This window comes from Babylonia areolata, chromosome 23, assembly GCF_041734735.1.
Source record: "Babylonia areolata isolate BAREFJ2019XMU chromosome 23, ASM4173473v1, whole genome shotgun sequence".
Lineage (NCBI taxonomy): Eukaryota > Metazoa > Mollusca > Gastropoda > Neogastropoda > Buccinidae > Babylonia > Babylonia areolata.
In genome coordinates this window covers 51,265,867-51,291,499 of record NC_134898.1, presented here as the reverse complement: position 1 = coordinate 51,291,499, position 25,633 = coordinate 51,265,867, and the positions used below count along the sequence as shown (strand labels likewise).

The 25,633-nt window shown below is 40.6% G+C and overlaps 1 protein-coding gene, 1 long non-coding RNA gene and 1 pseudogene across 3 annotated transcripts in view; 2 read left to right on the top strand and 1 right to left on the bottom strand.

The window, feature by feature from the left end:
• LOC143297712 (E3 ubiquitin-protein ligase rnf213-alpha-like) overlaps positions 1-13,196 on the top strand; it is a 222,519-nt pseudogene extending 209,323 nt beyond the window's left edge. Inside the window, exons 94-97 of the transcript XR_013057300.1 lie at positions 2,149-2,340; positions 3,756-3,845; positions 5,931-6,124; positions 9,377-13,196. The product of XR_013057300.1 is annotated as an E3 ubiquitin-protein ligase rnf213-alpha-like (transcript). The remainder of the gene's footprint in view (positions 1-2,148; positions 2,341-3,755; positions 3,846-5,930; positions 6,125-9,376) is intronic.
• Positions 13,197-14,736: 1,540 nt separating this feature from the next.
• On the bottom strand, positions 14,737-17,956 carry LOC143297711 (uncharacterized). The gene is made up of 3 exons (XR_013057299.1): positions 17,830-17,956; positions 15,865-16,360; positions 14,737-14,751 (listed from the first exon to the last, which is right to left on the bottom strand). It is a non-coding gene; the product is annotated as an uncharacterized LOC143297711 (long non-coding RNA).
• A 5,052-nt stretch (positions 17,957-23,008) lies between these two features.
• Positions 23,009-25,633, top strand: part of LOC143297710 (E3 ubiquitin-protein ligase rnf213-alpha-like) — a 110,852-nt gene continuing 108,227 nt past the window's right edge. The window contains exon 1 of the mRNA XM_076610132.1: positions 23,009-23,131. Within this exon, the coding sequence (XP_076466247.1) occupies positions 23,127-23,131 (5 nt within the window). The 5' untranslated portion in view covers positions 23,009-23,126. The remainder of the gene's footprint in view (positions 23,132-25,633) is intronic.

The following is a 25,633-nucleotide window of genomic DNA, read 5'->3' as shown; positions in this document are numbered from 1 at the left end:
CAGTGCTGAAGAGTTTCTATTGTTTTCATTCACCGCATGATAAACTGCGGAACATTTTAGCTGTTTTTGTGTCATCTTGAGGTTTTTCTTTTGAGTGAGTGAGCTAGGATTTCAGTGTGTTGAAAGACTCTCTTGAGTCAATGGATCAGACTGGGTCACAAACTTCTAGTTGTGAAGACATCCGTCACATAATCAACATGTATTTAATATCAGAGCAAGACTTTGTGTATGATTTTTGTTATTGTCCTGTTTATCTGTAATAGTGGTGTATTGTAATATTTTCTAGACAAAAATAGTTTAAACCATTGGGTCAGATGATTTTAATCCCTTTAGTGTCCCAGGATGAAAATTTCCATCCCATTCTGGTGTGCGAAAGAGTGTTCCAGGATGAAAATTTCCGACCATGCATCACAGGAATTTTCCAATCACAAAATCATTAAATTCATGTGAAATTGTCATAACTGGATAGTGTGTTCATTTTCAGAAAAGTATAAGTCATATATGCTTTCTTTTAGTAGTTTGCATGCTATAATTTGTTTTGAATTATCACCCTCTTCGACGAAAACATTCCTTGTTATTTAATAGTCGTCACTGAGCATGAAATAGGCTTGGCACTGAAAGGTTTAAAGTTCTGTTTGTGGCTTTATTGAAGTGTTTGAATGCGCTTGTGATCATATATAAGTATTCAACAGAACTGTTTGACAGAGGAATTGTTGATGAGTAGAAAGAATGTTGTAAAGTAATGAAATAGAAATGTAAGAATTATATTTGACAACTCTCTTCTTCACCATTGCCGTATTTGACAAAATGTTCACAATGTAGTTTAAAACCCATTTCATTTGCATCCCTTTTGACCTCATTCTTGTCTCCTTTTTTTCATGGACTGCATCTTCAATGTTTACTCATGTTTCTGAGTGGACTTTTTGTGTTTGTTCATTCTGCCATTTATGTAGCCATGCTCCATTTTGGGGGGCTTATTGCAGGATATGCTTGTGTGTCCATAGCCCATCAAACATAGACATGGATAACTGGATCCTCAATGTGCTTGTTTGATGTTCTGCATGTGTATATGTACCAGCAGGTCTGCACACAAGTGGACTTGGGAAAATCTCCACCCGTAACACATCAGACGGGCGCAATAGCCGAATGGTTAAAGCGTAGGACTTTCAATCTGAGGGTCCTGGGTTCGAATCTCAGGGACGGCGCCTGGTGGGTAAGGGTGGATCTTCCAGGTCAACATATGTGCAGACCTGCTAGTGCCTGACCCCCTTTTGTGTGTATACGCATGCAGAAGATCAAATACACACGTTAAAGATCCTGCAACCCATGTCAGCATTTCGTAGGTTATGGAAACAAGAACATACCCAGTATGCACACCCCTGAAAACGGAGTATGGCTGCGTACATGGTGGGGTAAATAAAAACGACCATACACGTAAAATGTTACATGTCTGTCTGAGTTTGTTTGTGTCATTGCCTGAAATCTGATTGAATGACACAGGAAACGAATGATGAGCGCCCAGTGGCAGCTGTCAGTTGGCTCTACCCAGGTAGGCAGCCTGTTGTGCAAATGACCCCATGTTTGAAAAGCACTCAGAGCTTGGTCTCCGACCGAGGATAGGCGCTATATAAGTATCCATATCAATCAATCAATCAATCAATCAAGCTTGGGACTCAAACACAGGACCGATGTGTGCAAAAGCATTGGACTTTCAATCTGAGGGTCCAGAGTATAAATCTTGGTAACGGTGCATGGTGGGTTAAGGGTGGAGATTTTTCTGATCTCGCAGGTCAACATATGTGCAGATGTGCTTGTGCCTGAACCCCCTTCGTGTGTATACGCAAGCAGAAGATCAAATACACACATTAAAGATCCTGTAATCCCTGTCAGTGATCAGTGGGTTATGGAAACAAGAACATACCCAGCATGCATACCCCGGAAAACAGAGTATGGCTGCCTACATGTCAAGGTAAAAACTGTTATACACGTAAAAGCCCACTCGTGTATATACAAATGAATGTGGGAGTTGCAGCCCACGAATGAAGAAGACAAAGAAGAAAAAAAAACCGCAAGACCCTGGGATTCGAAGTGCAGTGTTCCAACCACTCGGCGATCACAGCCCATCTTGTTGTCTGTGTGTTGTTTCAGGAGTGTTTGAGTCCTGCCGAGCGCCGACAGATTGTGGAGGACCTGCGTGACCTGCCCGACATCTGCCAGTCCATCGACAACCTCAACACGGCGCTGTCCTTCCTCAAGGCCCTAGGGGGCGCTCCGTCCACCTTCCTCCATGACTTCATGACCAGAACCCTCAAGATGACACGCACCATCTACAGCCGCAAGGTTTGTTTGGTTTCTGCTTTTAGTGGTCAGTGTTTGGCAGTGCTTGAAGTCAAGAGAAGTTTCAAGTGTTGACTCATTCTGCTCCTGGTGCGAGTTGACTCGTACCATGATTACTTCCCCTGTGGTACAGGTATTCTCGTACCAACACACTGTTCTAATTTTGTATATTCCTGCTTGGTACCGTTTGATTTTCACTGTTTTATTGAACCACACTGGTGTATTTTCTGCAGTGGTCTCATTAAGTACTGGTCCAGGGGAGTTGTAGCAGGCATGTGGCTGTGGGGTAGAATGAGTTAAAGGTCCTGTAGATTTTTTCAGCCATTGTGTCAGCAAATTCATATCCACCGTGTCTTGCCATTGGCTTAGGAATGCAGGGTCCAGTTCCTATTTCCAGACATTTCCACCTTCCCTAGTTGAAGTCAGGTACTTAATCACACCTGGGTGGAGTGAGGAATGCAGGGTCCAGTACCTGTTTCCAGACATTTCCACCTTCCCTAGTTGAAGTCAGGTACTCATTCACACCTGGGTGCAGTGAGGAATGCAGGGTCCAGTACCTATTTCCAGACATTTCCACCTTCCCTAGTTGAAGTCAGGTACTTAATCACACCTGGGTGCAGTGAGGAATGCAGGGTCCAGTACCTGTTTCTAGACATTTCCACCTTCCCTAGTTGAAGTCAGGTACTCATTCACACCTGGGTGCAGTGAGGAATGCAGGGTCCAGTACCTATTTCCAGACATTTCCACCTTCCCTAGTTGAAGTCAGGTACTTATTCACACCTGGGTGGAGTGACGGAAACTTGAGTAAGGAGATTCTTCCAGTGACAAAAACACCATGTCAAAATTGGGCCTCAAACCCTCAGCACTGGCAAACACTCGACCAAAAGTTCTGTACCAGACCAACTCTGCTATACTGCCTTTAATAAGTGCAGTTTACTAAATGACTGAATTGATGTCGAGAGATGTTCTGTCGGAGCATTGTTCTCAAATTGCCAATTCGTATAATCTCAAAGAAAATGGCTGCAATGTTCTTTGGAAGATGCACCACCAGGCAACAAAGAATTGTCCAACAAAAGGAGACGGGTTCAAACAGAATGCATTACCACTAGACTACCACTCTGATATATATCTCTCTATGTATAGAGATAGAGAGAGAGATATATGTGTTTCTCTGTGTGTGTTTATGTGTGGGTGTGTGCGTGTTTGTGTGTGCATGTGTGTATGTGTGTGTGTGTATGTGTGTGTGTGTGCGTGTGTGTGTGCGTGTGTGTGTGTGTGTGTGTATGTGTGTGTGCGTGTATGTGTGCGTGTGTGTGTGTGCATGTGTGTGCGTGTGTGTGTGTCTGTGTGTGTGTTTATGTGTGTGTGCGTGTTTGTGTGTGCATGTGTGTATGTGTGTGTGTGTATGTGTGTGTCAGGCCCAGCAGCTGTGTCAACTGACCCACGTGCAGTCCCTGTGGCTGGTGCTGTGTCACCAGAGAGCTGTCATCCTGGCCGCCCATCACCAGGTACCTGTCTCCCTCAGTCTGGAAAACATGATAATGCTGTTGTTGTAGGGCTCATTCCTTACATCCACCACATTCCTTTTTTCTTCTTATCTTTTCTTCCTCACAAATGTATGTCTTGACCAGGCAGTTGTTGTGGCCATTGTTTAAACAAAAATTAGCACAATACCTTAACGTTTGTATTAGTTACATGAGATGTGTAGTGTTTTCATCTGTCCCCACGGGGTTTCCTGAAATAAACACGTCTTGTCTTGTCTTGTCTTGTATTGTCTTGAGAACAGTGTATAATCAGAATGTTGTTGTTGTAAGATTCTTTCATTACATCCAGAGAAAACACTGTCATGATAAAGATAATGTTGTTGTAAGGTTCTTTCATTACATCCAGAGAAGACACTGTCATGATAAAGATAATGTTGTTGTAAGGTTCTTTCATTACATCCAGAGAAAACACTGTCATGATAAAGATAATGTTGTTGTAAGGTTCTTTCATTACATCCAGAGAAAACACTGTCATGATAAAGATAATGTTGTTGTTGTAAGGTTCTTTCATTATATCCAGAGAAAACACTGTCATGATAAAGATAATGTTGTAAGGTTCTGTCATTACATCCAGAGAAAACACTGTCATGATAAAGATAATGTTGTTGTTGTTGTTGTAAGGTTCTGTCACTACATCCAGAGAAAACACTGTCATGATAAAGATAATGTTGTTGTTGTTGTTGTAAGGTTCTGTCATTACATCCAGAGAAAACACTGTCATGATAAAGATAATGTTGTTGTTGTAAGGTTCTTTCATTACATCCAGAGAAAACACTGTCATGATAAAGATAATGTTGTTGTAAGGTTCTTTCATTACATCTAGAGAAAACACTGTCATGATAAAGATAATGTTGTTGTAAGGTTCTTTCATTACATCCAGAGAAAACACTGTCATGATAAAGATAATGCTGTTGTTGTTGTAAGGTTCTGTCATTACATCCAGAGAAAACACTGTCATGATAAAGATAATGTTGTTGTAAGGTTCTTTCATTACATCCAGAGAAAACACTGTCATGATAAAGATAATGTTGTTGTTGTAAGGTTCTTTCATTACATCCAGAGAAAACACTGTCATGATAAAGATAATGTTGTTGTAAGGTTCTTTCATTATATCCAGAGAAAACACTGTCATGATAAAGATAATGTTGTTGTAAGGTTCTTTCATTACATCCAGAGAAAACACTGTCATGATAAAGATAATGTTGTTGTTGTAAGGTTCTTTCATTACATCCAGAGAAAACACTGTCATGATAAAGATAATGTTGTTGTAAGATTCTTTCATTACATCTAGAGAAAACACTGTCATGATAAAGATAATGTTGTTGTTGTAAGGTTCTTTCATTACATCCAGAGAAAACACTGTCATGATAAAGATAATGTTGTTGTAAGGTTCTTTCATTATATCCAGAGAAAACACTGTCATGATAAAGATAATGTTGTTGTTGTAAGGTTCTTTCATTACATCCAGAGAAAACACTGTCATGATAAAGATAATGTTGTTGTAAGATTCTTTCATTACATCTAGAGAAAACACTGTCATGATAAAGATAATGTTGTTGTTGTAAGGTTCTTTCATTACATCCAGAGAAAACACTGTCATGATAAAGATAATGTTGTTGTAAGGTTCTGTCATTATATCCAGAGAAAACACTGTCATGATAAAGATAATGTTGTTGTTGTAAGGTTCTTTCATTACATCCAGAGAAAACACTGTCATGATAAAGATAATGTTGTTGTTGTCGTAAGGTTGGTTCTTTGCATTCAGAGAGAAACTTTCATAATAAGAACAATGTTGTTGTTGTTGTTGTTGTAAGGTTGGTTCTTTGCATCCAGGGAGAACACTGTCATAATAAGAATAATCTTGTCATTGTTGTTGTAAGGTTAAGATTTTAATCATTAAGAGTGTTTATCCATACATCATTTACATATGTTGGACAACAGATTTCTGTGCCTGTGTACAGACAGTAAACCAGTCTTTAGTCTCGATATGAACATGTATCAAAGATTTGGCATGAATCGTTGTTGTGACATGATACTGTCCTGTGCCAGGACGCCTTTGACAGTGTGGAGAGAGAGCTACGTGAAGACCTGAGCGAGGAGCAGGGGATGGAGGTGGAGGGCATGTGTCAGCAGATGTCTGTGGAGCGTCTGGAGCTGTTGCTCCTGCAGCTGTTTGAGTGCATCATGCTGCACCTGTCAGAGCCACACACCCAGGACGACGACGTTCGACCCGAAAACTTCAAGTGAGTTTTTGTTCTGACGAGTGTGAAACAGCAAGGTAGTTAAATGCCTTAGACTTTCAGTTTGAGGCTCCTGGTTTCAGATCCCATCGACAGCATACCTAATGGGTTAAGGATAGTTTTTTTTCCCCAAATCTATCCAGCCAACAGATTTGCAGATCTGCTAAGTGCTTGAACCCCCTTCAGTGTGTATATGCATGAGAAAGATCAAATGTGCTCATTTAAAGATCGCATAATCCATGTCAGTGTTCGGTGGGTTATGGAAACAAGAAATATTCAGAATGTACACCCCTGAAAGTGGAGTTTGGCTGCCTACATAGTGGGGTAAAAATGGTCATGTGTGTGACAGCCCTCATGTGCATCTGAGTGAATGTAGGAGCTGCAGTCCACAAACCTAGAAGAAAGTTTTAGTTTTTGTTGTTTTGTTTTGATTTTTTCCATCACAGGATCTGGTTGGTCTCCTCTCTGCCTGTGAGCCTGTTGTTGTTTTTTTAATTTGACTAAAACTGATGGTCTGCTGACTGGTCACCCCCTTCCTCTTCCAAGCATCCATCACAGTTCAGACAAATGTGTTGGGGGTTTTTGACTCACTTGTGTGAACAAAGTGAGTCAATGTTTTAACCCGCTGTTCTGTTCTGTGTGTTTTTGTGTCCGTGGTCATCTTTAGCATTGCCGTTTTCTCTGGAAATACCTTGTCTGCCAGTACCAAAATTGGCTAAAACATAGTATGAACAAAAATCTTCACAGTCATACCAATAACAGGTTGTAAGTCTTCTGAATTAAGCTGTATTTTGAATCATTAATGGTTTATTTTGTTGAGATGTGTTCTGAAATCTGAAAATTCTAAAAACCGCTTTCCACTGAGTTTGGCTGACCAGAAGGTAGGTTGCTTTTGAAGACAACATGGCCTTGTGTTTCTTGTTCACAATTAAAAGGAAGTAAACACAAATTCTGGACAGAACACTTACAGTGATACTAACTATACCATCAGTGTGTTTACTGCATATAAATATTCTAAAGTGGACACTGAATTAACTGGAATGAACATAAAAGAAAAAATGAATCGACCGTTTCTTTCAGCCCGTTGTAGACTGGTTTGTGAAGATCTAGAGATTTGCCATGTGTTGCGATGTGCTTGAAAGGATGGCAACGTCTCCTTTACCGCCAAAATAAAAGAATAATCAAGATATAATAAAACACACAAAAAACATGATATAAACAGCGCTATTACGTCCACTAAATCACATCTGTTTATCGCATGAAGAAGAAAACGTCAACATTGCTTTAAGTTTTAAATTTAGTCATTTGACGTCAGATGTGCCACAGCCTTGGTGATTAGTCTGCTTGCTTCAGAACTGAACATGCCTGGTTTGATCCTGCTCGCATGCCTTTTTTTCTTTCTCTCCCAAGCTTATCTTATATATCATATTTAATACAGACTACTTTTCAATAATTTTTTTAATCTTTTTTTTTTCTCATCATGATTCCTTTACTGGATAAAGCGTCAAGCACAAGTGAGTCTTGAAGGCTTTGCCTCTTGTTTGTTTTGTTTTTGTGGTTGTTTTTTTAAACAGGTTGTCTGAAATGTAGAATACTGATTACCAGTACATGTAAAGATTTGATTTGTAAAACATTTTGAAGAATGATGCCATGGCATAACTGCAGTGTTTGGTGTGGTAGAAATCAAGTGTGGTTGGCAAGTCTTTTATATATATATGTATGTATGTATGTATTTATATTTCTTTTTATCACAACAGATTTCTCTGTGGGAAATTCAGGCTGCTCTTCCCAGGGAGAGCACGTCGCTACACTACAGCGCCACCCCCTTTTTTTTTTGCCTGCTTGCAGTTTTTTATATATATATAAAGAAGACTTTGCAAGGATGCTCAAAGAAAAGAACAAAATGTTTAAGGTGGGGCTGAGTGTGATGTGATATACCTACTTCAAAGACAGCAACTGGGGGCTGTTTGAATCTAAAGAGAGCAGTTTGTCATGCTTGTCAAGACTTAAGTGTATAAATAAATAAATAAATTATATATCACTGTGCAGAGACAAATAAAATCATTTTCACTTGCAACTTTCACATGCTTGCATAACTCTGAACCAAAGGATTGAAAGACAAAAAATACAAATACATATAGATAGGTTTTAGAAATTATGGACAGAAAGAGTGAGGGAAGTGAGGAGCTATTTTTTAAAGATGTAGGTTTTAAGGCCAGACTTGAAAGAGAAGAGGGCAGGGGTTTGACAAAGCCACAGAAAAAGATTGTTCCAAATGTGTGGTCTTGAGACAGAGAAAGAGTGGTAGCCAGTTATGGATTGTTTGAATTGGGGAACACGTAAACATAGTGGACCTGATGCTGATTGTAGAGAGCGAGATGGGGTGTAGAGATGAAGGCAGTACCTGACAGAGAGACTGCACTTTCATTGTCATGGTGTTCTCAGTCTGTCTTTTTTTTTTCCTCAAGGCCTGACTAAGTGCGTTGGGTTATGCTGCTGGTCAGGCATCTGCTTGGCAGATGTGGTGTAGCGTATATGGATTTGTCCGAATGCAGTGACGCCTCCTTGAGCTACTGAAACTGAAACTGAAACTCTCAGTCTGTGTTTCACAAAAATCACAATCCAGACACTTCATGTAGCTGTCAGTGATGTTGGAAATTGGAAGAAAATAAGTTTAAGAAATATATTTCTATGGAAAGAAATTGGAAAGAAAGAAGTGATTATCCAAGCTCGAAAGTTTGGATTGACATTCTGATTGTATGTCAGTGTGATGTGCATACTGTGTGGCATAGAGATGGCGTGACGTGTGTGTCAACGTGATTTGCTGTGTTAAATGCATGTCAGTGTGATGTGCTGATTGCGTGACATGTGTATCTGTGAGAATGCTGTGATACATGCGTGTCAGTGTGATGTGCTGATTGTGTGACGTGTTTGTCCATGTGACATGCTAGTTTACATGCTTGTCAGTGTGATATGCTGATTTTGTAATTTTGTGACTTGCATGTCAATGTGACATGCTGTGTCACATGCGTGTCAGTGTGGTGTGCCAGTTGTGTGATGTGTGTGTCAGCGCAACATGCTGTGTTGCATGTGTGTCAATGTGATGTGCTGATTGTGTGACATGTGTCAGTATAAGATGTGTATCGATGTGATGTGTGTCAGTCTGACGTGTCAATAGAACACACCTGTCAATGTGACATGCGTGTGTCAATGTGACGTGTGTCAATGTGACGTGTGTGTCAATGTGCTGTGCAGACTGCGCGACATGCTGACGACCAACCTGGAAATGCCCCTGTACCACACGGAGCCAGTGGAGGTTAGGTCTGGCCTGCTGACAGTCAGCGACCTCTTGACATTCCCCGACAGTCTGCAGGGTCGTCACGCCACGGCCGCCTGGATGCTGTGTCGCGCCCAGTTGGCCCTCAGAAGGCAGATGCTGCAGTGATCCATTCCCAGCGTGTGCACTGTTCATCACTCAGCTTTCATGCCTTGACAGTTTTTGGGGGGTGTTTTTTGGGTTTTTTTTCTTTTCCAGTTGGCGTTTTTCTTGTTTGGGTTTTCCCAGAGTTGCTTCAGGATCAATATTGACAAGGGTTTTCAGCATTGATATGTGTGGTTGGCTGGGTTGTTAGACAGCAGTGATGATAGTGATTGATTGTTTGGTGGATTGATGGATCAAGTACCATGACTAACTCCACGGGAGGTTGTTGGACAGCAGTGATGATAGTGATTGATTGTTTGGTGTATTGATGGATCAAGTACCATGACTAACTCCACGGGATTTTACTGTGTGATATTCAAATTGTGGGTTGTCATGCTGCCCTGAACTTTCAGCATCAGTTGTAGATTTGTCTGTTTATTATCTTGTACTGTGTTGTATACTTTTGAAAATCTTTTCTTCGTAGACTTGGGTTTCAGTATTGTATAAAAGGATATTTTGTTATCTTTAGGTGGGATGATTTGTTTGGGTTTGTTTGTTTTTTCATTTGTTTCCATGTTGGCTTAACTGTACTTGATGGAGATGTATTGTTATTGTTAATTTTTTATATTGTACACATTGTGATGCATTGTGCCATGATACATACGCACGTGTTTTCATTGAACTGTTCAGCTAGATTCTAATTTCACTACAGTATAGCTGGGCACTGTTCAAGTTAATCTTGAACACATACATGTGATCAGTGTCAATAATGTGTAGAAATGAACACTCATCTTGATTTTGAAAAAAAAAAAAAAATTTGTGGGATTGGGGATTATTATAGGCTCTCAAGGCCAGACCAGCAAGTTGTTTATGCTTAGTTCAGGCATCTGCTTTTTGTTCTGTGTTTTTTCAAACAGCTGCTAGATGTGGTGTAGTACGTATGGATAAATCTGCATGCTTTGACACCACCTTGAAGCTGAAACTGAAGCTATTATGACGTTCCTGTTTTGTGTCAAGTAGATTTGTTGTGCCATAACATTGACAAGGGCAGAACTACACAGAGTAATGACCACAGTGATCATTCTCTTCCCACAGATCTGTGGCTCTTCCCGCTGTTAATCTGTCTGGCTGAATTTCTTCTAAAGAATTACTTGTTTATCTCTGCAGACTTTAAAAAATTTTTATTTCCACCATTTGATATATTGATGAGCCAAGTACTTCGGCAGCCTCCACGGGATTTTACTGTGTGATGTTTGACCTGTGGGTTGTCTGGGTGATTAACATGAAATGCACACCAATAATTTGTGGGGCTATGCTCCCCTGATGTGTCAGGAGTATTCTAAGGACCAAGTTGGATTCTGCCCATGACTTTCATCATCTGTTGTGAATTTGTCTGTTTATTCCCTTGTGACTTTTAAAAAACTTTTCTTCATAGTCTTTGGTTTCAGTTTTGTGTAGATGGATATTTTGTTATCCAGAGGTATTTTGTCTGTTGGTGTGATGATTTCTTTGGGGTTTTTTTGTTTTGTTTTTTTTCAGCTTGTTTCATTGCTAGCTTAACTGAACTTGATGGAGATGTGTTGCTATTTTTAATTTTCATGTTGTACACATTATGATTCATTGTGCCCATAATACATAGAATAATGCCTTCATTAAACTGTTCATCTAGATTCTAATTTCACTGCTGCATAACTGTACACTGTTCAAGTACATCTTGGACACATGTATGTGATCAGTGTGAATAATATGTAGAAATGAATATTCATCTTGATTTTGGAGAAAAAAACAAACAACTTTTGTATTATTATTTTTAAAGCCTCTCAAGGCCTGACCAGCAAGTTGTTTATGCTTAGTTTAGATAACTGCTTTTTGTTTTGTGCTTTTTAAACAACAGCGTGTTGTGGTTTGGCATGTAGGGGTCAGTTTGCATGCCTTGACATCCTTGAAGCTGAAACTATTATTTTGATTGTTCCTCTTTTGTGTCATTCTAAATCTGTTGTGCTATAACATTGACAGGGGCAGAACTACACAGAGTATTGACCAGTTATCATTCTCTTCACACAGATCTATGAATCTCCCAGTGTGAATATGTCTGACTGAATTTTTTTCCAGATATTTGCATGTTTATCTCCGGTGACTTTTTATTTTATTTTCAACACTTGATATATTGGTGGACCAAGTATTTCGGCAATGTCCACAGGATTTTACTATATGGTGTTTAACCTGTGTGTTGTCATGGCGATAAACATGAAATACACACCAGTGATTTGTGGGGTATGCTTCCCCCTTGCTTGTTTATCTCTGCTGACCGTTTTATTATCACCATTTGGGCTTGGTTGCACTTGGTCTCTGCCTGTGATATTTTCCTATATTTTGTCAGTGTGTGTGTGTGTGTCTCTGCCTGTGATATTTTCCTATATTTTGTCAGTGTGTGTGTGTGTGTGTCTCTGCCTGTGATATTTTCCTATATTTTGTCAGTGTGTGTGTGTGTGTTTGTTTTGATTTGTTTTTTCATTGGAATGTTGCGCATCTTCATTGTGCAAATAAGGAATTATGTAATCAGTGAAACAGTACATGTTTATCTTGACTGGAGTAACATTGAATGATGTACCTACGTTTGGTCATGAAATCAGAATCAGAAAATGTCTTTTATACATGATTTTGCCTTCTTTACCTTTTATATATATATATATATATATATAATTCATTATTTTTTGTTTGCTGTTTGTTATATGTCCATGGTTGGCATGTGCACACTCATACATTTCTCAGCTATCACTGTGTGCGTAATACTTGGCAGTGATTCGTAGGGCGTTTGACAGTCAGCTGGAGCACAGAAGTTTGGGTTGCAAACAGAACCGACTGAAGTACGAATCCAGTTATTCATTTTCAGCTGTCCACACTGTTTTCAGGGCTGCCAGACTGGAGTCTTTTCTCTCATACACTACTCCACAGTGTGCAAGATTCAGAAATGTGTGTAATGGGCGCAACAGCAGAGTTGTTAAAGTGGTTAAATTGTGGGTCTAGAATTTGAATCCCGGTGATGTTGTACGGTGGATAAATGGTGGAGATTTTTTTTTATCTCGGAGGTCTACAGATGTGCAGACCTGCTAGTGCCTGGACACCCCTCATGTGTATGCACACACAGAAGATCAAATATGCACGTTAAAGATCCCTGTAATCCATGTCAGCTTTTGATGGGTTATGGAAATAAGAACATATCTGGCATGCACCCCCTCAAAAAATGGAATATGACTGCCAATCTGGTGGGTGTAAAAACCACTCAAGTATATAAGTGAACTTGGGACTTACAGCCCACGAACAAAAAAGTGTGTTATAGATTAGTAATGGTTTACTCTCATGATGTGATATTGTTTTACTTTGTCAGTTTTTACCAATACTGATTATATTATTATAATGTGCAAAGTGTGTCCTAGAAAAGTCATCATATTTTGAGGGAAAAAAATATAGATTAAAAAAAGTGATTTTTCCTTCTGTGTCCTAGACAAGAGATTTTTAATAAGCATCCTGCGTGCGTAAATGTTAATTGCTTTCATGGACATAACATGTTTGCATAACCAGTTACAATGAAGCTTGCTTTCTATAATTTTATTCATTGTATGTGCTAATACAGTTTAGTTCTTTCTGCTATCAGTCTGGTGGGGTTGTTTTTTTTGTGTGTGTGTTCTTGGCTGTCTTGTGGAATTCATTTTCTGAGAGAGATGTCATGCATGTCTGAGTGCAAGAATGAAGTGTTTGTGTCCAGAATGCACACATTCTGGGTCACACCTGTACAGACTATTGGCAGTTAGCCTTGTATAGATCTCCAACTCGCATGCAAATTACAATCACCAGTAGAGTGGTGGCCTAGTGATAATGCACCTGACTTGGAAGCAAGTGTCCATTGGTTTGAATCCTATATGCAGACTGGGATTCCTACTCCCCTCCTCTAAAACTTGGTTGGTGGTCTGGTTGCTAGTCTTTTGGATGAGATGACATAGAGAGGTCCTGTGTGCAGCATGCACTAAGTGATCGTAAAAGAACCCAAGGTAACAAAAGCGTTGTCCCTGACAAAATGCACACACCTTCATAGCTCCATGGAGGTAAGGATGGATAGAGGACGGAGTCCAGCAAATTGATCTGCATGCATGAGACTCGACCTACATACGTTATATTGTGTTTCAGTGCCTGGAAAAACAGATTGATGATTATTAAGGGGTTTTTTGGGTGTGTGTTTATTTTTTCCTTTTATTGGGGGTGGGGTGGGGTGGGGGTGGATGGGAAGGGAGATGGAATGGGACGTTGTTGGGTGGGATAGACAGGGGAGGAAGAAAGTATTTTATACATTCATTATCTGTTTCTCTGGCTCTCTGTTTCTCTAGCTGTCTGTCGCTGTCTCATGGAATGGTTTCCCTTTGCAGTGATGACAATTTTAATTATCTGTTTATTGTTTCATTACAATTATTATTATCATTAGTTGTACTGACATCAGGTTAAAAATAAATCAATCATGCAAGATACCTGTCAGAGTTTAGAAGGTGAAATTTATCTTTTTGTTCATTGTGTGAAAACAAAACATTAACAGAGAAATGTATCAGCAAAACACCTCTATTGTGAGTTGATATGGAAAGGAGACTTTATTGTAGCCGGATAGACTGGTGAAATGTGCCCATGAACATTTTATCTCTTTTAACAATTATACTTATAAATGTGATTGTGAATATAACATTCTTGACGTTTCCAATGCAACATAATGCATTGTGAACTGAACAGACAACTAAAGTGAAACAAAACAAAACAAAAAACAAAACCAACAAAAATGCTGATAATGGTCAACGGTTTTACCCAGGGCATCAAATCAAAGAAGAAGAAACCCGCTCTTCTGAACAAAGGCCAGCAGCACAAGTATTCAATCTGTACTGAAAGAGGTGTTAAGTTGGGACATCCCAGTTCCAGTGGCATTACATGCCGACGATAGAAACACTAACATTGGCTGTCTATACATACCAACATCGCACTCGTCATTTGGTAAAAATTACACAAACAGTATATGGGACAGAGTAGAATCTGACCTCGTCAGTTCATCAGCTCAAGGAAATGTAACCTTTTGTGGAAACTGTAATGCCAGGAGCGGTATATTACCTGACTTCATCCAAATGGATGGAGATAACAATATGTATTCACAACCTGATGATTATGTGTTTCCACCCTGTCACATATAGGTGCTCAATGGATCACACTGTCCACAAGAATGGGAGAAAACTTAGTTCTATCTGTATAGACACCAACATATGCATTATCAATGGCAGAACACTCAGATATTTACGAGGTTGATATGTGGGCCTTACACCAAAGGGAAGTAGTGTGGTTGATTACTTTCTCTGTTCTCAAAACATTTTACAAGATGTTATTGAAATGAAAGTGCATGATCGTACTCCCTATTCAGATCACTGCCCCTTGTCATTGAAGATCAATCATCCTATCCACAAAGAAACTGGCCATAGGTTACAAAATAAATCACATGTTTCTGTGGAAGAAGGTATTGGTCATGTTAATAACCCCTTTAAGGATATTGCTTTTTCTTGGGATGAAAATTCCAAAATGAAACTTGGCATAATCCTAGCATCACCGGAAATGAAAAAAAGATTAAACTATATTAATGACATTTTCAATACTCGACTTTCTGACAGTACCAGTACAGATTCTATGATTAATACAGTCATAGATGAATTTACACAAATATTGCAAGACGCAGCAAAAAAAATGTTTTACATGCAGAATTAAAAAGTCTAGGAATATAAAGCGACTTAATAAAAAATGGTTTGACAAAGAATGTGTTTTACAACACAAAGAATTGAAATCAATTTTCAATGCTTTGAACAGGTTCCCATTTAACAAAAATCTACATCAGAAATACTTTATAAGAGAAAACTGCATCACAAAATGATTAAGAGATAAAGGAGAATGTATAAATCAAAACTGACTCGCTAAACAAAAATCTAGCATATGATCCAGATACATTAATGTGGCCGGGAAAAAATGGAAACAGCTAAAAACAATGGAAACGCATCAAAACACACAATCCCTGTCCATTAAAAGATGGATTACCCACCAACATGAACTTACTGGAAATAAAGTTGGTATAGATGATGAAATTTAAAATACCATTGCTAATGGGATGAAAAACGGTTTGAACAAAGTGGCTTGTGATAACACTAGTTTAGATAATGATATATATCTGACATAGAAGTAAGAAAAGCATGCCAAAAGTTTAAGAACAGAAAATTCCCCCCCCCCCCCCCCACCCCCTCTCTCCCCCTGCCTCCTCCTCGCCAAGTCCCGTGGAAGGAGGAGGGGAATGAGAGGGGAACTTGTACTCGGAGACGGACCGTCGCGGGTAGATGGCACGGAACTTCTTGGACCGTTTATGACACGTGTACAGGTCCTCGAAGATGGTGTGCACGGAATCGCAGCACTCGCGAACAGAGATTTCGAAGAAAGCCACGCAGCCCAGCTGAGCAGCGCAGCTGACTCCCTCCTGCAGAGCCACCATGCGGTCCAGACTGCGGTCGTTCTGACTGCCCACGAGAGCCACGGGGTTGATGGAGAGGGCGGCTTCTGGGGAAGCCAGTGTTAAAAGGGGTAGAGTAGTGGTGGGGATAGGGGTGTAGTGGTTGTACGGGTAGGTGTAGAAGGTGAAGAGGTAGAGTAGGATAACAGGCAGAGGATAGGTGCACAATCCACTCTCTCCTCGTACCACAGCAGGGTCTTTTAGAAAGATGAATTGAGATGTTTATTTCTCTAACTTAACAGCACACCTGGAACACACAATATTAAAACCCAGGTTAAATCAATACCAAAACATATGCTAAACATAATTGCACTGATGTAACAGAAACATCATTATGTTGTCTGGACAGGTAAACAATTCCACAAATAACCTTTCTCCATTCTGACACTCAATGTCTAGCCGTACACTCTCTTCTCAAAGAGATCTATGTAAAAATGTAAAACAAGCTTCATATAGCTTACCATCAACAATCAGTGGCACATAAGTTAATGTGCACCAAATATATGATTAACAAATACTGACTCCCAGTGTTTAACTCCTGTCAAACCACCATAGAATAATAGCTGTCGCACCAAGTATGTGGCAAGACAATTACAAACTCTCAGTGTTTAACTCCAGTTAAATCACCATACAGTAATAGCTGTTTCCATTAAGACTGAACAAATCTGTACTTTGTCTCTGCAAAGTATCTCATTGGTAAAATTTTTTACGTGGGAATCATATAGTTACCAAGTAATTTGGTAAATATATAGCAACCTGTGTGCACCAACATTGGACTGCCTATCAGTGGTCTCAAATCTTACTGAACACATACAGCTATGTGTTACCCCACTGGCATATAACACATGACTACAGCACATGGTAATCACATCTACCAAGTCACACATGTTCCCCATGTTGCATTATCACTCATGTGCACACACACATGGAAAAACATGAACATACAGTTAGCCTGTAGATTTGTTCACCTTGAATATAACCATCACCACCTAACATACAAAATAGGTATGTCATACCTCAAAATAACTCCAACTGTTGCAACCAAAACATTCTACACAGATGCAACCCACATATAACCTCTGTGTTTCTTTGTGACTGAATGCTTACATTGTTCCCACAGTATGTCAACAATTGACACACCACTGATATGCTACTGAACATTATCATTTATGTAAGCCAGATGCACAACCTGTAAACCCAAACATGATGTCCAAGCATCATACCATAATATCAACCTGTAGGAAACAGGAAAGGGGGGGGGGGATACCCAAATACCCTAAACCAGTACTCCATTTTGTCATGTACTGGCTACATTGTGTATTTTAACCACTTTTCCCTCAGTCACTAGCCTCAAATACAATTAAGCCATACACATGCTGGCTATGCTCTCTCACAAGTCATGGTATCTGCATCAACACATTCCAGTTACATTAACTGTGCAATACCACATCTGCCCAAAGTGTCATAATGTTCTTGTGATACAACATCACAATTCTACAAACTCCAAACTGTTTCCAAAAACCAAAAAGTAAATTGCAAACAAACCAAATTACCAGTACAAGCATTACTCACAGCCCCCAACGTTTCAGTGTTCACTTTATAATCATGTAGCAGAACACAATCCCACTGAGCCAGTGTGTTAGTCACAGAATCCAAGTATACCATAAATCAAGCATTCAACTAAGTCCGAAAAATAGATGCTAGTTTGACACTCACAGCCCCCATGGTACTGTCTTGACCGTCTGGCTCTCCTGGCCTGCTTCAAGGAAGGAAAAGAAAGAAACCCCACTTGCCTATTCATTTTATCCTCTTCACAAGATGGCGCCGAATGCAAACTATCTTCCGACCCAGAACGTTTCCAACTGGCTGAAGTTAACAGACCAATCTGGGACCAACAGTGCTGGATTTGCACATCAGCACTTTTCTCACAGAACCCAGCATTGTCAAGGAGAAGGGGAGGGGGGGGTGAAAAGAGGAAGGGAAGGAGGAGGAAAGATCGTCCAGCCCTGATTCTGCTCTAAACAGCTCATGATAAACACACCACACCATGTGGTGACCATTGAGGCAGATGCCATCCTGCCAGAGATGGACATGGGGGGTAAGGAGGGGGGTTGGGGGGGAGGGGGGAACGGGGTTGAGGGTGATGGGAGTGGAAGGGAAAAGGGCAGGGGAGTGTATAGGAAGAGAATGGTCAGAGGAGATACCATCTTTACTTAGTATTTCTTGATAACTTGCTCCCTCTGTACTTGGCCAAGGGAAGGGGGGGGGGAGGGAGAGAGGGTATGGGGAGGGGTGTTGGTGGGGATAGATGCCATGGAAGGGGGGTGGGGGGAGAAGAGTAGGGAGGTAGGAAGGAGGGGTCCATCAGTGCGCAGTGTGTCTGAGAAAATCCCACGCTTCCACCATAGGTGCCTGACACACTATAACACCAGGCTCAGCTTGCCGCGGATTCCCGTTTGCCGTAGGCGTTGATGAGAACCTTGAGGTGTTGGTAAAGAACAGTGAGTGTCTTCAGTGGTGTGTATCAACATACATTGATCATCATGATAGTGTTGATTGGCCGTTCACTGAGCATGAGCTGCTCGTTAGGCTGTCTGCTGAGCATATGTGGTGTAGTGTGCATGCAATTCTCTGTGGTGTAGTGTGCATGGAATTCTCTGTGGTGTATGTGCATGGAATTCTCTGTGGTGTATGTGCATGGAATTCTCTGTGGTGTATGTGCATGGAATTCTCTGTGGTGGATGTGCATGGAATTCTCTGTGGTGTAGTGTGCATGCAATTCTCTGTGGTGGATGTGCATGGAATTCTCTATGGTGTAGTGTGCATGGAATTCTCTATGGTGTAGTGTGCATGCAATTCTCTGTGGTGTATGTGCATGGAATTCTCTGTGGTGTAGTGTGCATGGAATTCTCTGTGGTGTAGTGTGCATGGAATTCTCTGTGGTGTAGTGTGCATGGAATTCTCTGTGGTGTATGTGCATGGAATTCTCTATGGTGTAGTGTGCATGGAATTCTCTGTGGTGTATGTGCATGGAATTCTCTGTGGTGGATGTGCATGGAATTCTCTATGGTGTAGTGTGCATGGAATTCTCTGTGGTGGATGTGCATGGAATTCTCTATGGTGTAGTGTGCATGGAATTCTCTATGGTGTAGTGTGCATGCAATTCTCTGTGGTGTATGTGCATGGAATTCTCTATGGTGTAGTGTGCATGGAATTCTCTGTGGTGTAAGTGTGCATGGAATTCTCTGTGGTGTAGTGTGCATGGAATTCTCTGTGGTGTATGTGCATGGAATTCTCTATGGTGTAGTGTGCATGCAATTCTCTGTGGTGTAGTGTGCATGGAATTCTCTATGGTGTAGTGTGCATGGAATTCTCTGTGGTGTAGTGTGCATGGAATTCTCTATGGTGTAGTGTGCATGGAATTCTCTGTGGTGGATGTGCATGGAATTCTCTATGGTGTAGTGTGCATGGAATTCTCTGTGGTGGATGTGCATGGAATTCTCTGTGGTGTAGTGTGCATGGAATTCTCTGTGGTGTATGTGCATGGAATTCTCTATGGTGTAGTGTGCATGGAATTCTCTGTGGTGTATGTGCATGGAATTCTCTGTGGTGGATGTGCATGGAATTCTCTGTGGTGTATGTGCATGGAATTCTCTATGGTGTAGTGTGCATGGAATTCTCTATGGTGTAGTGTGCATGGAATTCTCTGTGGTGGATGTGCATGGAATTCTCTATGGTGTAGTGTGCATGGAATTCTCTGTGGTGGATGTGCATGGAATTCTCTGTGGTGGATGTGCATGGAATTCTCTGTGGTGTATGTGCATGGAATTCTCTGTGGTGGATGTGCATGGAATTCTCTGTGGTGTATGTGCATGGAATTCTCTGTGGTGTATGTGCATGGAATTCTCTGTGGTGTATGTGCATGGAATTCTCTGTGGTGGATGTGCATGGAATTCTCTGTGGTGTATGTGCATGCAATTCTCTGAACGCAGTGACACATCCTTGAGAAAGTGAACTGAACGGAACATGCACATTAGTATATCATTCAGTTTTTAAACACAACACAATACAAAAAAACACAACACAACTCAGTGAAAACAACACTGAACACACCACACGGCAACGCAAAACAACACAACGCAACGCAACACAAAACAACACAACACAAAACAATACAAAACAAAACAAAAAACAAGCACGGGGTCTGATGGAAATGCAGACAGACAGATGGACAGCGACAAGTTTGGCCTGTCAGCCAAACCACACTGTGGTGATGTTGTTGAGCCCTGTGACACTCAGTGCATAATGATGCATATACAGTTCTGACCTCAGTGATGATTTTTGTCTTCCGCGCGTGATCGTTCACGTGGATTTACATTTAGCTTTTCAGAGCGGAAAAAAACAACTGAACGAATTAATTTTGTCACTGAGACAGTAGTTCGTTGGCTGCCAACTCATGTCTGAAAAATTCAACCTCTGTTCTCAGATCTTTTGAAGGTGTGTGTGTGTGTGTGTGTGTGTGTGTGTGTGTGTGTGTGTGTGTGTGTGTGACGGTGTGTGTGTGTGTGCGCCCGCACTACACTTACGTTTTCCGACAAATTTAATTTTTATCTGAAAGTTGCGCATTGCCTCTTGCAGTGTTCAATCACGAGTCTACTTTCTTTTGCTTGTTTGTTTGTTTGGGTTTTGTAGGACTGAGGTTCATCAAGTTGATTCAGTCCGAGTCATGGCATGTCAAGTTGATTTTCAGGCGCACTGGCACTGACGAATACAAATGACAGCCACTGCAACGGCACGTGTCACAGCTTCTTCTTCCTTTGTTAGGCTGAAGGTTGTCACTTTGAATGCGGCGACATTCTCTTCCTGATTCCCCCCCCCCCCCCCCCCCCCCCCCTTTTTTCTCAGTTGGCAGTGAATCTCCAGTCTGATCGGCCGGACTAGTCTTTGGTGACTGAACTGTCTGTATATATGATAATATCCTCTGCTGTTTTTTGCTGTGCTTTTTTTATGAGTAACTTCACCTCTGCCGGCATCAGTTCTGCCCTAAGGCTATTCCCGACAATGTCTTCCAAGATATACCAAGTGGGTGAAATCACTGATGATGATTGTTTTGAAGACTGAGATGTTTGAGGTTTGCAGGGTTTCCTTCCCGGATTCCTTTGTTTCTCTCAGTCAGGTCTTGTAGCCGGCATACAGACTGGACTCTTGTGTCTTCTGCTTGTATCATCCATGATCTTCCGAGTCCTAGACGGCTACCTTTTCCCGGGGTTCCTCACCTGCGTCATGCAGTGGGTTTTGAGGGTTTTCCCGTCTAGTAATCAGCTCTGAAATGGACCCGGCTTAACTTATTCTGATTTCCGGTGCAACAGCCTACATGGATATCCTTTCACTTTCACTGCGTTGACCGCCACAATCATCAATTTGATTTTTACGCCGTTATTGTTGTTGGGTTGCGATGAAAGAAAAACAAGCTGCAGAAAGTGACAGACCTATTAGTGAGGATGAAAACTTAGTCCTACTCTAAGTGGGTTCTCCGGCAGGCTACTATCACTTCACTTTTCGCCCTTCCGAGCTAGCCGGTCCCTTGCTGATCTAAGACAGCAGGGGGGGTAGGGGACCTATTATCTAATTAACTACTGATTGGGGGGCACCCTAGACTTAAAGGTGTCCAAGGTGTCTGCTGCTATAGCTGTTTCAGGCAGGTTGTTCCAGTCACGTATCGTTCTGGGGAAGAAGGAATATTGCCTGTATTGGGTTTTACACCGGATCTGGTTGAGCTGGCGGGAATGTTTCCTTCTTTGTCTGAGTGGGGCTGGCATGATGCAGCTTTTGTCGACGATCGCCTCTTCGTCCATTATTTTCCGTAGCATGGCAAGCCTAGCTACCTTCCGTCTGTGCTGGAGAGTCGGCCATCGCAGTCTGTCGATCATTGCGGTAGACTGCCCTAGACATGCAGATCAGTGTCACTGATCCAACCCTGGGAGTTTACAGCCTCGGTAGGTCTCTATGCCATATTTATCATCATCAGTTACTTGTTTATGGCATTTTTTTTCTCTCTCTCCTCAAGGACTGACAAAGCGTGTTGGGTTACGCTGCTCGTCAGCCCCGGGCATCTGCTTCAAGTTAGCGGCGGCCGGCTGTGGTGTGGCGTATATGGATTTGTCCGAACGCATTGACGCCTTCTTGAGTAACTGAACTGATGCGGAAAAAATGCACACACACAAAAAAAAAGCTGTTTTTTTTCTATCACTCTCTTTGTTTCTGCCTTTTCTCTTTCTTCACTGTTGTCTCATTTTTCTGCCTTACCAGTCCATTCCCCTGTCTTTGGGATACTGTATCATGAACCGGCTGTGTTTTGTGGGTTTGAATTAGTATTTGTTTTTTTGTTGTTGTATTTTTGTGTGTGTAGATGTGACAATTTTGTGTTGACGCGGTAGAGCATTTTTACGGTTTGACAGTTTTAGATCAGTGCCTTTCCCACCCACCCCCATCCCCCGCACCCTCTTACGCCCCACTCTCCTCCGCCCGACCCGAAAGTTTTATTTTTGTTGAAATTCAGAATCACCTTGTTTCTACAGTTATTTGTCCCAACTTTTTATATCTCTTCTTATATAGATCTTATGCATACTTTGATTTTTACCTTCGAATCACTAAAAACGTCTAAAGTAAGTGGATTAATTTGAACTATTTGCTGCGGCGGTTGCAATGACGCGGCACCAGCGGACGGATATTTTTCACTCGCTACCTGCAATTTTGCGCGAATGAAAATCGAAAGTACACAAAAAGAAAAGAATGTACGTGCAGTCAGCTTTTTCGCGTTTCCCCGTATCCCCTTTGCCAAGTCATCTTATGTGGCTGATCAAAATGAAACCGTTAGATCTTTTCTGCATTGAATAACTAGTTCGCATTTCTGTGAGTAAGGTATGTTTTTAGAATAATTTGTTAAAACTTTGAATGTTCAGTGAATGCCAACAATGAAGTTTGACATCTGATCGTGGCTGTGTGGCTGTAAAATGAGGTATGTGACAAGGCTTACGAACTTCACGTTCGATAACACGTCAATAAAAAAAAGTAACCCATGTCACAGACTTAGCAGTGCGCATGTTTAATATTCTACTCAGTCAACTTTATTATGTGTAGCGCTTGCTAAGTTAGGGTGTGCTGCTTTAGTTAGGGAAAATTAACACCTCAATTCATCTTACTGTAAGACCCTGCTTGTGGTACGAGGAGAGAGTGGAATGTGCACCTGTCCTGTGCCTGCGATCCTACCATTCTACTACCCTACCCCTACCTACACCCTCCTCCTTTCTTTATTCCCCTCACCCCATCCTATTTCTTTACAGTAGTATTAGGTTGCTGTAACATTTTGGAGTGTTTATTTCTGCTAGCTTTAGACTATGATTTCTTTGTCTGTTGTAACAATCTAAGTTAATTTCTGTTGTTGTTTAAAAAAATAATTTTGCCAGATTAATCCTTATTATTATGTTTTATAAGTTCACATCAAAGTTCAACATGCCTTAATCATCTTCCTTTGAATTTCCAAGAACGGCAAAAGGATCATCTCTGGTGTCATATCCGTGTGCCGTCTGTATAAATTTGGCATGTTTACTGAAGTAAAATGAAGAAACTTGTGAATGAAGAAACTTTGTTTCTTTTTAATCAAAGGAGATGTAGTACTAGTGCATGTGGAAAAGCCCCACACACTTTGACACCTCTTTTAAAAAGTGTGTGTGTGTGTGTGTGTGTGTGTGTGTGTGTGTGCAATAAATATATCTGTCTTGACCAGGTATTTAACTGAAGTTTATTTAATGAGACACAGCATACTTTTTTTTTTAGTTATCAGAACAATCAGTCATTGTTACTCCTATTGTGAAATAGCTATTTCCTGTTTGATGCTCTATATTTAGGACTGTCTTAAACACATTATTGCTGAACTGAAACCAAAAGCTGAAGGTTGATATGTTTGTGTGTGTGTGTGTGTGTGTGACTGTGTGAAAAATATGATTAAGTTGCTTTCTCATCACAACTTTTTTTTTTGTTGCTTTGTAAATGTAGCAGTCCTATTTTGTGTTTGGTCTATTTTTAGAACTAACTCAAAAGATTCCATGAAAAATGTGGGTGTATGCTAGAACTGAAACCAAATGTTGGACCTGGCATATTTGTGCATGAAGGTTTACATGTGTGCATAATATTTTGTTAGATTTTTGATTTGTGTGTGTTTTTTTTAATTGTGCTGTGTATTTAGCATTTTTTGTTGCCAAGGTGAAAGGACATTTAAAAAAAAAAAGTCTCTTTAGTTACATGCCGGTCCATCTTGACGCACACATTTTCTTGCCGTTCTTTGTCGTTGCTTTGAAAGTGTTCTTTTCTTTGTCTGTGTAATTTGCTATCTTTAGTGTTTCATGAGTACTTACATTTATACTATGGAATTTTCTTGCTCTAGCTTGTGTTGCATCTTATTTGTGGTAAGACGCTTAATGCTTTCATTTTGTGTAAGTCGAACATACATAAAAACACTCACAAGAAACATGTTGTTAGCATGTGTATTTGTCTTATTCAAGGTTTAGGTTTGGAGTGCGTCACAATGCATTGACACATACAAACTTGAAGGGACCGGTTGATGTGGCAGCCAGTTAGTCACATATTGATTTTTCAGCCAGTCGCTCAGACCAGTGGGTGGTTAATTATAGGTTTCTATCAGTTGTGGCTGCAGTTTCAAACTGGTGTGCAGGCAGGAAGATGGGATTTTAGGGGAATAGATGCATGTGTTAGCCTCTGTGTGTGTGTGTGTGTGTGTGTGTGTGAGTGAGTGTGTGTGTGTGTGTGTGTGTTGAAATTGCTGACTGTTTCAAGGTAAATTTCCCTGATCCAGAATAGTGTGTGAGTGCACACATAATATGTGTGTATGCTTGAACAGGATACATTTCCTTAACATTAGTCAACAACAGCAACAAGTCTGAAGAATAAAAATCAAGACAATCACACACACACACATTTGAATTGTTTTACATGTGTGTGTCTATATGGAAAAAAAAGAAGAAAATACAGATTGTGTGGTCAGGGTCAGGGAGGGGGCAGGGAGGACTGCCAATAGGGGAGGGAAAAAAAGGGACATGTGTTTCCGGGCACATTAGTTTTGAAAATATCTATTGATTTTGTGGGGAACAGGTAAAATGACTCAGGACTGTGTGCAGAACCAAACACAAACTGCTAATTATTTACACCATTAAAACTGAATACTTAAACCAAAAAATTAGTTTGCTTGTCTTGCTTAAGTAAGTAGACAAAATGCATAAGTTACAATATTTTACAATATTTATTGTGTGCCAAAGCAAATGACAAGACTGGTAATATGGCCGCGGCTGCAATAACTTGTGCTGGCTTTTTTTTTTCTCCAACTGTTAATCAGATTTTTCCTGGTTTGTGTGCAAAAGTCTGGGTCTCCGTATTATCCGTTTTTTGTTCACTTTGTAATGATGTCTCTCATTTCATTTTCTGTCTTCACCACTGAGATATATAC